Genomic DNA, 19,082 nt, shown 5'->3' with positions numbered 1-19,082 from the left:
GTGCAGTGCAGTTATGCAGTTTGTATCTCACAATTCTGACGTTATCTCATATTTTCAACTTTCTTATCTTATAAATCGTACTTTATATCTCAAAGATGATTTTTTATCTCATAATTTCAACTTTCTGATCTCATAAATTGTACTTTATATCTCAAAGATGACTTTTTATGTTATATTTTCAACTTTCTTATCTCATAAATTCTACTTTATATCTCAAAGATGACTTTTTATCTCATAATTTCAACTTTCTTATCTCATAAAATCTATTTTATATGTCAAAGATGAATTTTTATCTCATCATTTCAACTTTCTTATCTCATAAAATCTACTTTATACATCAAAGATGACTTTTTATTGCATTAATTAAACTTTTTATCTCATAAATTCTACTTTGTATCTCAAAGATAACTTTTTATCTCATAATTTCAACTTTATCTCATAAATTGTACTTTATATCTCAAAGATGACTTTTTATCTCATAATTTCAACTTTGTTATCTTATAAAATCTACTTTATATCTCAAAGATGACTTTTTATCGCATTAATTCAACTTTTTATCTCATAAATTCTACTTTGTATCTCATAGATGACTTTTTAATCTCATAATTTCAACTTTCTTATCTCATAAAATCTACTTTATATCTCAAAGATGACTTTTTATCTCATCATTTCAACTTTCTTATCTCATAAAATCTACTTTATATCTCAAAGATTACTTTTTATCTCATAATTTCAACTTTCTTATCCCCTTAAATCTACTTTATACATCAAAGATGACTTTTTATCTCATAATTTCAACTTTCTTATCTCATAAATTCTACTTTATATCTCAAAGATGACTTTTTATCTCAAAATTTCAACTTTCTTATCCCCTTAAATCTACTTTATATCTCAAAGATGACTTTTTATCTCATCATTTCAACTTTCTTATCTCATAAAATCTACTTTATACATCAAAGATGACTTTTTATTGCATTAATTAAACTTTTTATCTCATAAATTCTACTTTGTATCTCAAAGATAACTTTTTATTTCATAATTTCAACTTTATCTCATAAATTGTACTTTATATCTCAAAGATGACTTTTTATCTCATAATTTCAACTTTATCTCATAAATTCTACTTTATATCTCAAAGATGACTTTTTATCTCATAATTCCAACTTTCTTATCTCATAAATCCTACTTTATATCTCAAAGATTACTTTTTATCTCCTAATTTCAACTTTATCTCATAAAATCTACTTTATATCTCAAAGGTGACTTTTTATCTCATAATTTCAACTTTCTTATCTCATAAAATCTACTTTATACGTCAAAGATGACTTTTTATCGCATACATTCAACTTTCTTATCTCATAAATTCTACTTTCTACCTCAAAGATTACTTTTTATCTTATAATTTCAACTTTCTGATCTCATAATTATGATGTTTCATCTCATTATTATGATTTAACATTTGCGGCCAAAACGGGTTAAGCGTGAGGATAAATTACACAATTTATATATTGTCCTCAAAGTTGGTTTTCTTGATGTATGTCAATAAATAATAATTAAATAAGGTCGTTATGAAGGTCGATCACTTCCTGGAGGCTCAGGTGTAACAGTTAAATTTATGTAACAGCAAAGAGTGTGTCTCACCCTCTAAGGCAGCCCAGGCCAGCAGTCGGTCCCTCAGCGCCCCCTGCTGGGGGCAGTCAGGCCCGTATAGCTCCAGCAGCCTGAGTGCTCGGCGCAGGTCCTTGGAGCACAGCGCCTGCTGGAAAGCCTCGGCCGCTGCAGCCTGGGCGACTCCCTCCTGAGGCCCAGCCAGCAGGAGACTGAGGACTGGCTTCCCGCACACCAACCCTCCGAGTCCTGCGGAGGCGTCGTCGCCGTCGGAGAAGGAGGTCCCCAGCACAGGTTCTGCCATGGCGTGCAGGTACGCCCGCAGGATGGGGAAGTCTTTTAGGAGGTTGTCGGCCTCCTTGGCGATCTGATCTCCATCCAGCACGGCCTCTTTGCGGCCGGCGCGGAAATACCCGGACCATCCCGAGGGCTGGGAGCGGGCGCTCTCGCCTTTGCAAGCGCTCATGCACGCCAGCAGGGCCACCAGAGGAAAGCGAGACTTGAGGAAGGCCAGGGCGGAGGGCGTGAGCAGGAAAGACGAGGCGGGGGAGGAGGAGGGCGAGGCGGTCGCGGAGGAGTTTTCCTCTGCGGACGACGACTCAGAGCTGACGTCGGACTGATGGTCGACCATCATGAGCGTGGACACGTGCTCTTTAGCGTGTCTCTGGAGCAGCGAGGACAGAGCGTCCACACCGAACACAGAGTCTTCCTTTTTGGCTTGACTGGAGTCTTGGACTCGGGGCGGGTTTGGAAAGTTGGCCCACACAGGCAGGATGTTGCAGCAGCGCTGGACGATCAGCTGCTGCACGCTGAGGCCGAGCCCCGACTCTCGCAGGAGTGACAGCAACCTGGACAAACAAAAGACGCAAAGAGAAACTACATCACTGCGCCAAACAGGAATTTATTTGTACGTCAAAAGCAATGAGCTGCTCAACTGAATGTTGATGTTTTATGAGAAGGAAAATGTATTTACAGGGAAAATAGGGCTGGGCGATATATCAATATACTCGATATGACGCGGGTTTGTCTCTGTGCGATATAGAAAATGATTACCGTATTTCCTTGAATTGCCACCGGGGCGCTAATTAATTTAAAACCTCTTCTCACTCCGGCGTTTACCAAAGGCATGCGGTAAAGGCAAGCATGCGCTAATTATTTTAAAACCTCTTCTCACTCCGGCGCTTACCCAAGGCATGCGGTAAATTTAGGCCTGCGCTTATAAATTTGAGTGTGATGTAAGGATACAATCATGAAAAGCACATTTAATAAAAAAAACGTTATTATGGTCTTACCTTTACTTATAAATGAAGTCCATGCGCAGCTCCTTCTGATCAAAAGCATCGATAACTTGTTTATAGAAGTCTTCCTTATCTTTCTTCAGTTTTAAAAGTCTCGATGGAGATCTTCCTTTATTACCTTCTGCTTCGATTGAAAGTCCAGTTTAGAAAACTGTTTTATTTTAGATATGTAATCCTCCATGTTAAAAGTGCAAGCGAGAGGAAAAACTAAAGGATCGCTGCTCACTCTTGCTGCTTGTTGTCACTTCTTCTGCAGCCGAGTAGTCGCAAGAAGGATCACTAGCGCCCTCTACCACCAGGAGGCGGGAGTCATTTAATGACTCATATTTGACACACGCAGCTACGGTATATTAATAAAACATAGCTGCTTACTGTCCTTTTTAGCATATTCAATAGCTTGGACCTTAAATCCTACTGAATAGCTCTTAATCTTTCTTCCCTTTATGCGATTTCAAATGATTGAAATCAGCCTCCTCCATTTTGAAAATGATGACAGGTGAAGTGTCACTCGTGACGTGACGAGTTTGACCCGGTGGAAATTCTAGACATGCGCTAATAAAAATAATATTTTGCGAAACGAGTTTGACCCGGCGGTAATCCTGAGCCGTCGCTAATGCTAAGCATGCGCTAATTATTTTGCGAAACGAGTTTGACCCGGCAGTAATTCTAGGTAGACGCATACTATATATATTGCTGGAATTTTAATTTTCCTGAGAGAACTCTCCTAAAAGAATCAATAAAGCACTATCTATGTATCTATCTATCTGCAAGCGGGGTGTATAATGTAGCCCGGAAGAGTTAGGGATGCATGGGATTCTGGGTATTTGTTCTGTTGTGTTTAATTTGTGTTATAGTGAGGATGTTCTTCCGAAATGTGTTTGTCATTCTTGTTTGGTGTGGATTCACAGTGTGGCGCACATTAGTAAGAGTTTTAAAGTTGTTTGTATCACAACTCTCAGAGTAACTTGTATAGCTGTTGACCAAGTATGTCTTGCAGTCCCTTACGTTTATCAACAGAGGCAGCATACTACATGTGACCAGCTGGCACGCAGGTAGCAGTGTGTAAAAGCGGGCGCGACAACAAGTTTTAGAGGTTTGTAAAGGCATTTCCATCAAGGCACGCCCTCAATATTATCGACGAGGTGAAAATCGGAGAATGTTGGTCCCGGGTGATTGCTGGGGGAAGCATACTCTGGAAATCGGGGGTGTCGGCAATTATGCAGCTGAGCCACATTAGAGTGATCAAAGAGTGAAGTGAATTGTGAATTATATTTATATAGCGCTTTTCTCTAGTGACTCAAAGCGCTTTACATATCTAAGTTACATTTACACCAGTGTGGGTGGCACTGGGAGCAGGTGGGTAAAGTGTCTTGCCCAAGGACACAACGGCAGTAACTAGGATGGCGGAAGCGGGAATCGAACCTGCAACCCTCAAGTTGCTGGCACGCCCACTCTACCAACCGAGCTGTGCCGCGGGTTGCCGACCCCTGGTCTAAATTGATCAAAGTACACTTTAAAACGGCACAATAAACGTCGGTCCCGTACACAAACACACACACTCTCACAAAACATTTGGCACCAATGATTATTTGCAAAAAAAAATGAAGTTTCTCAGTGTGAACATGAAATATCTTGTCTTTGCATTCTATTCAATTGAATATAAGTTGAAAAGAATTAGCAAATCATTGTATTCTCTTTTTATTTACGAAATACACAACATGCCATCTTCATTGGTTTTGTGTTTTTATGTTTGACTAAAAATAGGCGGAGGTTGGCTGATAAGGGATTGCTGACAGCGAGCGTACCTGTCAGGAGACACCTGTCGCTCAAACAGCAGGTGAGAGAGCAGCTGAGCTGGATCTTGAAGCAGCACCAATAATGGATTCCCCAGCTTGACCTCACTGCTTTGGTCTGTGAACAATAACCAACAAACAAACACACAAGTCAGTAGCAGCCACATTCTTCTCCCTAGACCATGTCCTCCAGTCAGTCTACAGACCCTCGGCAGCGAGACTTCGCACCAGCACAGCCGCCAGCGTCTGGACGTAGTTGAGAAAAGTGCGCACAAAGTCGGGCCGGTCCAGCTCGCCGTCGGGTTCGAAGGGGCACAGCTGGTCCAGAGAGCGGAGCAGCTGCTGCATGCCGGAGCGCACCGGGTGAGAGTCCAGCTCGGGTGGCTTCAGGTTGGCCTGATCCACCAGCAGCGCCACAAGAGAACTTGATGCTGCCATGCTGCTTTCTGTTACACAACAACCTTTTCACAACACGCAAACAAAAGCCTGGCTGCTGAGACTGCACACACCTGCTCCGTCGCTTGAAGAGCTCAGCGCCTGCAGGGTGTTCTCCAAATGCCGGTTCAGACCCAATCGGCCGGCGATGCACTCTTCGCTCAGCGCCGGGTGGCAGCAGAGCAGCACTTCCTGGATGCAGCAGCCAAACGGACCGGCGAAGGCCGGCTCCTCGGCGGCATCCTCTAAGAACACACTTGAAAGCACAAACGGTACCACAGGAAGCGGGAGACCTACGGCGGTGGGAAATCACCTGACGTCTTGACTGTGCTCTTGTTGGTGGTGGAATGGTTAAGAACTTTGCTGATCTGTTGTAAAACCCGAGGAAATCCAGCAATGCTGTGGAAAGCAAGGACTTTGGGCTCCACTGTGACTCCTGGGGAAGCACATGAAGGTCGGACATGCACAGCATAGGTTTACTCTGGCGTTTCCCAACCGCACACACAGACATCCCATTAATATCACAATCTCTGTATATTGTTTTTAACCTGACAGTTAAAGGGGAACTGCACTTTTTGGGGAATTTTACCTATCATTTCCAATCCTTATGTAAGACCACAATTACAGATAATGGCTTTTTTGCCAATATCCGATATTGTCCAACTCTTAATTACCGATGCCGATATCTACAGTGGTGGAATGAACAAATTATTATGTCTAATTCTGTTGTGATTCCCCGCTGGATGCATTCAACAATGTAACAAGGTTTTCCAAAATAAATCAACTCAAGTTATGGAAAAAAATGCCGACATGGCGCTGCCATATTTTTAGGGACCTTTGCGACAGAGGACCTTATTGTATTTCTAAGGATTTATTATTATTATTATACCGCCGCCTCTTTGAGCTGTAATTTGACCCCCTTAACATGCTTCAAAACTCACCAAATTTGACACACACATCAGGACTGGCGACAATTGCTATCTAATCAAAAAACTAAAACCCAAAACTCAAAATTGCGCTCAAACACCCCCTAGGAAAAAACACAGACAACACTGCTTGTAACTTCTGTTAGGAATGACGTAAAGACATGAAACAAAAACCTCTATGTAGCTCTGACTTAGACTTAGATTCCATACACTGACCTCCTTCAGCAAAAATCAACAGGAAGTTGGCAAAAAACCTCCAAAACAAAAGTTTCCTATAAAATTAAATTTTTGCCTTTTTGAGCTGTAATTTGACCCCATTAAAATGCTTCAAAACTCAACAAACTGGACACACACATCAGGACTGTCAAAAATTGCGATCTAATAATAAAAAAAACTCACAATTGCGCTCTAGCGCCCCCTAGGAATAAAAATCAGACAAAACTGCTCCTAGGAAGGAAACACAGAAAAAACTGCTTGTAACTTCCGGTAGGAATGTTGTAGAGATATGAAACCTCTATGTAGGTCTCACTTAGACCTACATTTCATTCATTGACATCCTTCAGCAAAATACAACAGGAAGTTGGCAATTACCCCTTCAAAACAAAAGTTTTGGAAAAACCAGTCACCTTCTATTAAACATTATCTCCTCTGAGCGTGTTTTTTGTGTCGGGCTTCAAACTCGCACAAAAAAGCGATTGAAACCTTCTGATTAAAAGTTGCGGAAAGAGTTTTTCTAACTGCTCCGGTTTTGATTTTACGAGCCTTCAAAGAACATCAGCGCTGCTGCGCTGCTGCCGTCTCAAGATGGCCGCTTAAAAGCAGGAAGCACCAGCGTGACCACAGAATGCAGAGAAGGTAGGTAATGTGCGGGTAAAGATATGTTGACTGGGTGAAAGAAGGAGGCACCAGTTTGACTCCAGGATACAGAGAAGGTAGGTAATGTGCAGGTAAAGATATGTTGTCTGGATGATGGCAGGAAGCACCAGCGTGTATGGGTGACAGAAAGAAGCACCTGTGTGACCCCAGGATGCAGGGAAGGTAGGTAATGTGCAGGTAAAGATATGTTGAATGGTTAAAGGCAGGAAACACCAGCAAAAGTCGGTCCTGTCCATCGCTGCTTGCAGCTTTAATTTTACTTGTTTTGGAAAGTCTTGACAGGCTGAATTTTCTTGTTCTATCGGCAGAAAACTGTGCTGTGTTCAAATAAAATACCCCACATTTTTGTATTTTTTTTTTTTTGTTTTTGAACACTGACATTTTGCAGTGTGTGCACTAAATGTTTGGCTCATACCTCGAGCATCCAGGCTGGTACTGAGGCGACGCTCGGCGGTGTCAAGCAGCTGCCGGGACGTCTTCCAGAGCTGGCAGTGACAGCATGCCAGGTCAAAGGCGGCCATGGCAGGCGGGCTGAGCTCTTCCAGCAGCGTGCCCACCAGCCCAGTCGGCTTAGTGGAGCACCTGCTCGACCAGTAGCCTTCTTCCAGGGACGGCAGTGGGTGAGCCGGCGTGCTGAGGAGGCGGTCGGCTATGTCGGAGATGGAGTAGAACGCCACACCTGCAAGCAGAGCCAAACTATGTATAAACTCAGGTATGGTTAAGTTTCTAAATTTAGTGTAGTGGTTAATTAATCAGGAGTTTATCAAGTACCATCTCAGGCACTGGAGTCAAAGCCAAGGGTCAGCATGGCCCCTCACATCATTTATAGGGGTGCAAGTATGCAAAACAAACTTTTCTTACCTGATGGTACCTGTTTTTGTCTATTTGGGATCTGCACGATGTCAAATGAAACCAAGGAGGCAAGGCAGAGATATTTATAAAGCAATCTGAACGAGCCCATGACATATTTGTCCCTCATTACATCAGCAGATATCTCCATATGTGGTAAAGGTTTACTCAAAGATCTTTGCACGAGTCTGCCTTTGTAGTGACTAAATTCCTTCTTCTTCTTGATGCTCTTGTTCTGGGGCAAAATGGCTCATACATGCACATTCATCCTCCGCTGTTGCCTTTTCTAAAACAAAGTAGCGTTTTAATTTAAATCCGGCAGTAGACTTCACATGGAAGCGCTAAAAACTACAACATGGCTAATGGGGGAGAAGAACCAGTGTAAGTGGAGGCACGTAAATAAGACCGCCCACAAAGCGGTGTATCCTGATAAGATGGTCAGAAATGAGCTTAAAGGCCTTCTAAAAGCCACTACTAGCGACTACGCAGTCTGATTGTTTATATATCAATGATAAAATATTAACATTGCAACACATTGGTTTACAAAATTGCAATTTTAAATTTCACGCGGAAGTATCCTGCTAAAACGTGGCGGTATGATGACGCGTGCGCGTGACGTCACGCATTGTAGAGGACATTTTGTTCCAGCCCGATCCCAGCTATAAGTCGTCTGTTTTCATCGCATAATTCCACAGTATTCTGGACATCTGTGTTGCTGAATCTTTTGCAATTTGTTCAATGAATAATGGAGACGTCAAAGAAGAAAGCTGTAGGTGGGAAGCGGTGTATTGTGGCCGCCTTTAGCAACACAAACACAGCCGGTGTTTCGTTGTTTACATTTCCGAAAGATGACAGTCAAGTTTTACTATGGAACAGAGATGTCAAGCGAACACGGTTGGATTGGACCACAAACACAAAGTACAGTGTATTATGCAGCCATCATTTTGAAAGATCGTGTTTCGAAGAGGGTCCCTTGCGAAGGGCAGGGATGGCATCGCCACCACCCGTCGACTGGTGCTGAAGAAAGGTGCGGGGCCGACCTTCAGGTTGTACAGGTACGACCATATAATCTCACTAAAACACTAGTAACACAATAAGCAGATAACGATTTTCCAGAATTATCCTAGTAGTAAATTTGTCTAATAACATCTGAATTGCTCCCACTGCCCCCGTCTTTTTTTTTCTCTTCCCTAGTCCTTCATCCACGAATCTTTCATCCTTGCTCAAATTACTGGGGAAATCGTCGCTTTCTCGGTCCGAATCGCTCTTGCTGATGGTGGCCATGATTGTAAACAATGTTCAGATGTGAGGAGCTCCACAACCCGTGACGTCACGCGCACATCGTCTGCTACTTCCGGTACAGGCAAGGCTTTTTTATTAGCGACCAAAAGTTGCGAACTTTATCGTGGATGTTCTCTACTAAATCCTTTCAGCAAAAATATGGCAATATCGCCAAATGAATGGACCTGCTATCCCCGTTTAAATAAGAACATCTCATTTCAGTAGGCCTTTAAAACGGTCTGTAAAACATAATCTATACAAAATTTGACGAAAAACCACCATTACACGTTATTTAATGGCGCCACTGTAGTGGCTGCTGGTGGCAGTAGCTCTGTGCTCTTTTGTCACCCTTTTGTGTTCCCGATGTTTATATATACACAATATAAGTATTTTTTTATCAGAAGTATTTATTCAGGTAGAAATATCCCAGATTACATTATCTAACATCTTTGACGATCAAACCATTAACACTCATTTTGTGTTAATGCGTTGAACTGGTATCTAAACATGGTGTAGCTCCTCTCCTTTGAATGCAAGTTCTCCTACAGCAGGAATACAAATTCTGTATTCTTAAAAAATACCAAATCTGGCAAGACACCATCGCACTGCAGGTAATGTAATGTAGTTAAAGCAAAGTAATTGTCCAGTTACGGTAATAAAAACTTGAAAGTCATCTGTTTAGGATACATTTATTAATGACGAAAAATTATATTTATCTGTGATATTCGCAATTAATTTTGAGTTACTATGAACAAACTGCTATTGATTGCGATTACATTTCTAAACACCGTATTTCCTTGAATTGCCGCCGGGTATATAGTATGCGCCTGCCTAGAATTACTGCCGGGTCAAACTCGTTTCGCAAAATATTATTTTTATTAGCGCATGTCTAGAAATTTCGCTGGGCCAAACTCGTTTCACCAAATAATTAGCAAATGTCTAGAATTTCCGCCGGGTCAAACTCGTCACGTCACGAGTGACACTTCACCTGTCATCATTTTCAAAATGGAGGAGGCTGATTTCAATCATTTGAAATCGCATAAAGGGAAGAAGATTAAGAGCTATTCAGTAGGATTTAAGGTCCAAGCTATTGAATATGCTAAAAAGAACAGTAAGCAACTATGTTTTATTAATATACCGTAGCTGCGTGTGTCAAATATGAGTCATTAAATGACTCCCGCCTCCTGGTGGTAGAGGGCGCTAGTGATCCTTCTTGCGACTACTCGGCTGCAGAAGAAGTGACAACAAGCAGCAAGAGTGAGCAGCGATTGTTTAGTTTTTCCTCTCGCTTGCACTTTTAACATGGAGGATTACATATCTAAAATAAAACAGTTTTCTAAACTGGACTTTCAATCGAAGCAGGAGGTAATAAAGGAAGATCTCCATCGGGACAGAGAGACTTTTAAAACTGAAGAAAGATAAGGAAGACTTCTATAAACAAGTTATCGATGCTTTTGATCAGATGGAGCTGCCCATGGACTTCATTTATAAGTAAAGGTAAGACCATAATAACGCTTTTATTAAATTTGCTTTTCATGATGGTATCCTTACATCACACTCAAATTGACAAGCGCAGGCCTTAATTTACTGCATGCCTTTGGTAAGCGTCGGAGTGAAGGGAGGTTTTAAATTAATTAGTGCTTTATTTTGACAGCCCTAATTAAAATATCTGCTTGTCACGTGGACTTAACCATCAATCTGTACATTGACTGTAAATATAATTATAAAAAACATTTGCCTATTGAGAATTGTGTAACGAGGCTATTGTACGTTAATAATCATATCCATTCATTGTTATGAGTGGCGTTCTTATAGTAGCCATGATTGCGATGTGGCCCTCAATAAAAGGAAGTCTGACACCCCTGATGGAATGAGATGCAAACAGTAAATGTCGTACCTGCGGCCGCAGCACTTCCAATAGCCTGCAGAGTCAAGAGCCCGCTGCTGCCCAGCCTGCTCCGACTTGTTCCAGACGTGGCTCCCAAGCCCTCAGAGGATGACGAGGACGACGACAAGGACTGGCTCTCCATCTTCTGCTCCACCCGGCCCAGCTCCACCAGGACTTCTTTGTAGCACTCCATGAAGGCCAGCTCCCCGCAGGAGGCCGAGGCCTCCAGGTCGAACACCAGAGACACCTGTCCACGGACACGCCGGTGTTAGAATATCGCTTTGGTACCACGACAAGTGACCAAAACATGGTTGCCGTAGTAACCTGATGTGCTTCCATGAAGTTACCGCGGCGGATGCAGGACACAAGCAGAGATTCCGGAGGAGACAACATGGCGGGGATCAACCAGCTGTGAGGACAGGATGGCGGATACAAGACACCTTCGACGTGCGCTCGTCCTTCCTCTGAAAACAAAAATCGCTTACTAAATCTGAGTTTATCAATCAATTAATCAATGTTTACTTATATAGCCCTAAATCACTAGTGTCTCAAAGGGCTGCACAAACCACTACAACATCCTCGGTAGGCCCACATAAGGGCAAGGAAAACTCACACCCAGTGTATAATATCCATTCATCCATTTTCTACCGCTTATTCCCTTTTTTGGGGTCGTGGGGGGCGCTGGTGCCTATCTCAGCTACAATCGGGCGGAAGGCGGGGTACACCCTGGACAAGTCGCCACCTCATCGCAGGGCCAACACAGATAGACAGACAACATTCACACTCACATTCACACATTTGGACCATTTTATTTAAATTCGTTAAATATAATATATTTTTTTTATATTATAAATAAAAAACATATATACATACATACTATATATATGCTTTTTAAAGTATACAGTAATAATATATTATATGATAAATAAAAACATATATGCATACATACTGTATGTATATATGCATATATACATACATATATACAGTATATATGTCTGCGTGTGTGCATACACACATGCATGCATGCATATAGTAAATGCACTATATTGCCAAAAGTATTTGGCCACCCATCCAAATGATGAGAATAAGGTGTCTTAATCACTTGGCCCGGTGTATCAAATCAAGCACTTAGGCAGGAAGACTGTTTCTACAAACATGTGTGAAAAAATGGGCCGCTTTCAGTGATTTCCAGCGTGGAACTGTCATAGGATGCCACCTGTGCAACAAATCCAGTCGTGAAATTTCCTCGCTCCTAAATATTCCAAAGTCAACTGTCGGCTTTATTATAAGAAAAGTGAAGAGTTTGGGAACAACAGCAACTCAGCCACCAAGTGGTAGACCACGTAAACTGACAGAGAGGGGTCAGCGGATGCTGAAGCGCCCTCTCCCCTCAGGTAGGTGACTACGGTCCATCCGGACCCACACCTCCTGCCACCGGAACAGTTTTTCCCCCTCGGCCATCAGGCACACGAACAATAATAAGATCTGATATCTCAGGCACAGCTCATTTTGTTACCCATCAGTGTTACATGTGTTTTATGAAATATTCCTAGTTTGTGAACCCGAAAAATAGCAATAAAAAACTATTCTGATTGTGCAAAGACTTTCTGCACAGTCAGTTGCTACAGAGCTCCGAACTTCATGTCACCTTCCAATTAGCCCACGTACAGTACGCAGAGAGCTCTTAATGGAATGGCTTTCCATGGCCGAGCAGCTGCATCTAAGCCACACATCACCAAGTTCAATGCAAAGCGTGGGATGCAGTGGTGTAAAGCAGTGGTCCCCAACCACCGGGTCGTGGCTCGATTGGTACCGGGCCGCAGAAGGATTTTTTATAGTTGTTTTTAATTTTTTTTTATTAAATCCACATAAAAAACACAAGATACACTTACAATTAGTGCACCAACCCAAAACACCTCCCTTTTTCATGCCAAACCCCCTCTCCCCCCCGCCGGGGCGCGGGACAAATTATCAAGCGTTGACCGGTCCACAGCTACAAAAAGTTTGGGGACCACTGGTGTAAATAAAGCACGTCGCCACTGGACTATAGCGCAGTGGCGACACCTTCTCTGGACTGATGAGTCATGCTTTTCAATCTGGCAATCTGATGGACGGGTCTGGGTTTGGAGCGAGGACAACGCTACTGTGGAGAGGCGGAGCCGGCAGTCCAACAGCGAGGTAGGGCACGCTGGAGCCCGGTCCAAGATGGCGGCGAGGAGGCGTGGACAGCGAGCAAGCGGCGAGGCGGGGCGAGCTGGGAGCGACGCCGCAATCATGAACGCCTCCTCGCCGCCATCTTGGGCCGGGCTCCGGCGTGCCCTACCTCGGTGTCGGACTGCCGGCCACGCCTCCTTGCCGCCATTTTGCAGCGGGCTACGGCGACCAGCAAGATGGCGGCGAGGAGACGTGGCCGGCAGTCTGACAGCGTGGTAGGGCACGCTGGAGCCCAGCCCAAGATGGCGGCGAGGAGACGTGGACGGCGAGCAAGCGGTGAGGCGGGGCGAGCTGGGAGCGACGTCGCAATCACGAACGCCTCCTCGCCGCCATCTTGGGCCGGGCTCCGGCGTGCCCTACCTCGCTGTCAGACTGCCGGCCACGCCTCCTTGCCGCCATTTTGCAGCGGGCTACGGTGAGGTGATACGGTGAGGTGAAGGGAAGTGAATTATATTTATATAGCTCTTTGCTCAAGTGACTCAAAGCACTTTACATAGTGAAACCCAATATCTAAGTTACATTTAAAGCAGTGTGGGTGGCACTGGGAGCAGGTGGGTAAAGTGTCTTGCCCAAGGACACAACGGCAGTGACTAGGATGGCGGAAGCGGGAATCGAACCTGCAACCTTCGAGTTGCAACACGGCCACTCTGCCAACCGAGCTATGTGTGCTCTGCCTCGCTGTCGGACTGCCGGCTCCGCCTCTCCACGGCTACATTTCGGACTGCATTGTGCCGAGTGTGAAATTTGGTGGAGGAGGAATCATGGTGTGGGGTTGGCCCCTTAGTTCCAGTGAAAGAAACTTTGAATGCTCCAGGATAGGAATGGGATGGCACTTCAAGTTCACATGTCAAATACTTTTGTCAATATAGAGCAGGGGTGCCCATTACGTCGATCGCGAGCTACCAGTCGACCGCGGGGGGTGTGTCTGTCGATCTCCAGCCAGGCTTTTAAAAAAATAGACCTAAAAATGAGTGATCATCAATCTTCACCAAGACGTCACTTAAATGACATTCACGGTACCGGAGGGTCTTGTGAGATGACGCTGGCTGCTGCAAGATCATTATTATGAAAATATGACCGAGAGGAAGGCGAGAAACACTTTTTATTTCAACAGACTCTCGCGCCGTCCCTTCCGTCAAAACTCTAAAGGCCGACTGCACATTTCCTATCTTCACAATAAAAGCCATGCTTCATGCTGCCTGCGCTAACTAAATACAGAGTCTCGGAAAGCTGGCGTGCACAAGCGATCCCTCAGAAAGCTGGCGTGCACATCACTTGTGCACGCCAGCTTTCCGAGACTCTTATTTTGTTAGCGCAGGCAGCATGAAGCAGGGCTTTTATTGTGAAGATAGGAAATGTGCAGTCGGCCTTTAGAGTTTTGACGGAAGGGACAGCGTGAAAGTCTGTTGAAATAAAAAGTGTTTCTCGCCTTCCTCTCTGTCATTTTTTCATAATAATGAACTGGCAGCAGCCAGCGTCATCTCACAAGACCCTTGGGTGCCGTGAATGTCAATCAAGCAAGCTACGGAATTTGCCGCCAATGTTTTTCTTGTAAAGTGTATGGAAGCTGGATGAATTAGATGCCAAAAACCAACCACTTTCATGTGGTATTGTACAGAAAGGACAACTTTTTTTCTCCTCCAATTGAAAATGTGGGCGTTATCATCATTACTGTCTGATTCCAATCAATGCAAGTCATCAGAATCAGGTAATACACCAACTTATATTCTTGTCTTTGTGAAAGAAAGACATCTATATGTGTTACACATGCTTGTATTATCATTAAACACATTTAACTTGTTTACAAAAATGTCTCTTTCATAAATAAATAAATATAAATGATATATATAAATGAGGTAGATCCCCTCGAGTTGGTCAATTGAAAAGTAGCTCGCCTGCAGAAAAAGTGTGGGCACCCCTGATATAGAGTATGTACCGCTTCAAAACTGTACCTGAAGTAATTGTGCTAACTTCTCCATTGTGTTTCTCCACAGAAGCTTGTCTCTCTGTAGCTTTCTTGCTTCGCCTCAAACTGGAGCTCTTGCTGCGTTCCAAAGAAGAGAGACTACTGACGCCTGCCGAGCGTAGGGGACCTTCTAACCCTGCAATTTTTAAAGAGCGATTCCCATTACTCCATTGTTAGCCGACTTTTGCCACGTTTCTTTACGAGTTAGAGTGGAAAAAAAACAAAAACGTATGAACATTGTGAACGATGGACAAAATTCCCCCCCAAAAAGTGCAGTTCCCCTTTAAAAGATGGACCATCTCACCACTTCCACTGCCATGATTGCTGGTGATGATCTGCAGCCTCCACTGAGCCTCGGCGGTGCGTTTGGATAACCTCTGCAGGCGGGCGCCGAACGTCCCGGCCGCCACAGAGCAGCCCACGCTCTCCGCCACCTCCGCCTCTCTGTGGAGTGCTGTGCCCGTCTCCTGCCCTTCCTGCTGGCCGAGCAAGCACATGCCCTCCAGCCCTTCTTTAAGAAGCTTAAGAAAGCCCTCCATGGCCACCACATCCGCCAGGAAGCCCCTGCAGCCCTGGACGTAGTGGCCCAGGTCCAGGTAAGCATGGCGGCCACTTAAGTCCTCCTCTGTTGGAGTCTTTCGGGCTTCGGCATCGGTGGCGTTTATAGTCCCATCTTTGGAGCTTCGCGGGGCAAAGTCGGCGCTTGAAAGGAAGAGAAGTGAGAAGATGTTCTCCAGCAGCTCCAAGCGAAACATGGCGGGCACGGCCTCCAGATACAGTTGGCACTCTGAGAGGTAGTGCTGGAAGAGCAAGTTGTGATCTAAAGGGGAGAGAATGATGCAGTTAATGTAGCAATGAACCAATATGTTTTTTAAGGCCGATACCGATTATTAATAGTCACAGAGGCCATTAATTGATATTTAGAGCCGATATTCATTTGCAGTAAAAATTGGTCAAACATGAATTATATGTCAGTGAACAGCTGGACAAGGCTTTAAGTGTTTTTTTAAACACTATTTTAGAGAAAATGTTAGACCAGTAGCAACATAACTAATGTTGTGGTTAATATAGCACCAAAAAACATCAGGGGATTCCACGAACATCTTTATTACGTGTCTCTAAGATAGGGGTCGGCAACCCAAAATGTTGAAAGAGCCATATTGGATGAAAAATACAAAAACAAATCTGTCTGGAGCCGCAAAAAATTAAAAGCCATATTACATACAGATAGTGTGTCATGAGATATACATTGAATTAAGAGGACTTAAAGGAAACTAAATGAGCTCAAATATAGCTACAAATTAGGCATAATGATGCAAAATGTACATACAGCTAACCTAAATAGCATGTTAGCATCGATTAGCTTGTAGTGACCAAATATGTCTGATTGGCACTCCACATAAGTCAATAACATCAACAAAACTCACCTTTGTGCATTCATGCACAACGTTATAAGTTTGGTGGACAAAATGAGACAGAAAAAGAAGTGGCATAAAACACGTCTTAGAAAGTCGGAGAAAGTTGTACATGTAAACAAACTACGGTGAGTTCAAGGACCGCCAAAATTAGTAGGACAAAGCGGTGCTCGCCAAATACTGGAATCAGTGAAGCATGTTTAATATAAACAGTGTGCTTTTATAGCAATTAGGGAGGTTTGTGTCATGTTTGTCCTCCTGCAGAAACCAAATTAAAACAAAAAATATATTTTTCCCCCCTCATCATTTCCATTTTTCATATATTTTTGAAAAAGCTCCAGAGAGCCACTAGGGCGGCGCTAAAGAGCCGCATGCGGCTCCAGAGCTGCGGGTTGCCGACCCCTGGTCTAAAAGAAAAGTCAACAATTGCATTTATAAATATGGGAAATTGCTTGGGAAACTGCGTGAAGGAGGGCTCCGTGGTGGCAAAATCGTCATACCAAATATGTCAAGAAATGAATGAGACGTTAAAGTTGGACGCCAAACACTTCAACCTGCACGAACAATAATAAATGATCGAGGAGACGATGACCCTGCTGTCCTTCCTAGGTCGTACAAACCCCGTTTCCATATGAGTTGGGAAATTGTGTTGGATGTAAATATAAACAGAATACAATGATTTGCAAATCTTTTTCAAGCCATATTCAGTTGAATATGCTACAAAGACAACATATTTGATGTTCAAACTCATAAACTTTATTTTTTTTTGTAAATAATCATTAACTTTAGAATTTGATGCCAGCAACACGTGACAAAGAAGTTGGGAAAGGTGGCAATAATACTGATAAAGTTGAGGAATGCTCATCAAACACTTATGTGGAACATCCCACAGGTGTGCAGGCTAATTGGGAACAGGTGGGTGCCATGATTGGCTATAAAAACAGCTTCCCAAAAAATGCTCAGTCTTTCACAAGAAAGGATGGGGCGAGGTACACCCCTTTGTCCACAACTGTGTGAGCAAATAGTCAAACAGTTTAAGAACAACCTTTCTCAAAGTGACATTGCAAGAAATTTAGGGATTTCAACATCTACGCTCCATAATATCATCAAAAGGTTCAGAGAATCTGGAGAAATCACTCCACGTAAGCGGCATGGCCGGAAACCAACATTGAATGACCGTGACGTTCGAGCCCTCAGACGGCACCGTATCAAAAACCGACATCAATATCTAAAGGATATCACCACATGGGCTCAGGGACACTTCAGAAAACCACTGTCACTAAATACAGTTGGTCGCTACATCTGTAAGTGCAAGTTAAAGCTCTACTATGCAAAGCGAAAGCCATTTATCAACAACATCCAGAAACGCCGCCGGCTTCTCTGGGCCCGAGATCATCTAAGATGGACTGATGCAAGGTGGAAAAGTGTTCTGTGGTCTGACGAGTCCACATTTCAAATAGTTTTTGGAATTATTCGACATCGTGTGATCCGGACCAAAGTGGAAGCGAACCATCAAGACTGTTATCGACGCAAAGTTGAAAAGCCAGCATGTGTGATGGTATGGGGGTGCATTAGTGCCCAAGGCATGGGTAACTTACACATCTGTGAAGGCACCATTAATGCTGAAAGGTACATACAGGTTTTGGAACAACATATGCTGCCATCTAAGTGCCGTCTTTTTCATGGACGCCCCTGCTTATTTCAGCAAGACAATGCCAAGCCGCATTCAGCACGTGTTACAACTAAGTGGCTTCGTAGTAAAAGAGGTGGGTACTTTCCTGGCCCGCCTGCAGTCCAGACCTGTCTCCCATGGAAAATGTGTGGCGCATTATGAAGCGTAAAATAGGACAGCGGAGACCCCGGACTGTTGAAGGACTGAAGCTCTACATAAAACAAGAATGGGAAAGAATTCCACTTTCAAAGCTTCAACAATTAGTTTCCTCAGTTCCCAAATGTTTATTGAGTGTTGTTAAAAGAAAAGGTGATGTAACACAGTGGTGAACATGCCCTTTCCCAACTACTTTGGCACGTGTTGCAGCCATGAAATTCTAAGTTAATTATTATTTGCAAAAAAAATTAATTTTATGAGTTTGAACATCAAATATGTTGTCTTTGTAGCATATTCAACTGAATATGGCTTGAAAAGGATTTGCAAATCATTGTATTCTGTTTATATTTACATCTAACACAATTTCCCAACTCATATGGAAACGGGGTTCGTATGTCAAAATGCCAAATATTGATGCTGATCATCGGTCCAGCCGATAATCAGATAATCTCTAATTTATTGACTGTATGAAACAAAAAAAACTCGGATAGTGCAAACCTTCTGAGAAAGACGTGGCACGGCCGGGCTCCGATTCTTCCTGCTGCTTGGGTCGGCATTTACTGCATCCTGAGTACTTGTGGGCATTCACACACAGAGCGTAGATGGCGTACTTCATGGTGCAGAAGCCCTGGAACAAGATTGTGTTCCTCTGTGCAGCAGGACTTAGAGGACAATTGGCCTCAGTGTCCGCTGCAAGGCAGTAGA

General features: G+C 43.5%; 1 protein-coding gene across 1 annotated transcript in view; it reads right to left on the bottom strand.

The window, feature by feature from the left end:
* zfyve26 (zinc finger, FYVE domain containing 26) overlaps positions 1–19,082 on the bottom strand; it is an 80,188-nt gene that overhangs the window by 43,378 nt on the left and 17,728 nt on the right. The window contains 11 exon segments of the mRNA XM_061893923.1: positions 1,642–2,456; positions 4,712–4,817; positions 4,906–5,145; positions 5,209–5,379; positions 5,448–5,570; positions 7,352–7,615; positions 10,964–11,201; positions 11,279–11,418; positions 15,121–15,270; positions 15,439–15,954; positions 18,876–19,067. Coding sequence (XP_061749907.1) covers positions 1,642–2,456; positions 4,712–4,817; positions 4,906–5,145; positions 5,209–5,379; positions 5,448–5,570; positions 7,352–7,615; positions 10,964–11,201; positions 11,279–11,418; positions 15,121–15,270; positions 15,439–15,954; positions 18,876–19,067 — 2,955 coding nt within the window.

This window comes from Nerophis ophidion, linkage group LG03, assembly GCF_033978795.1.
Source record: "Nerophis ophidion isolate RoL-2023_Sa linkage group LG03, RoL_Noph_v1.0, whole genome shotgun sequence".
Lineage (NCBI taxonomy): Eukaryota > Metazoa > Chordata > Actinopteri > Syngnathiformes > Syngnathidae > Nerophis > Nerophis ophidion.
The sequence above is the reverse complement of the archived record's forward strand: the minus strand, read 5'-3'. Positions and strand labels throughout refer to the sequence as shown.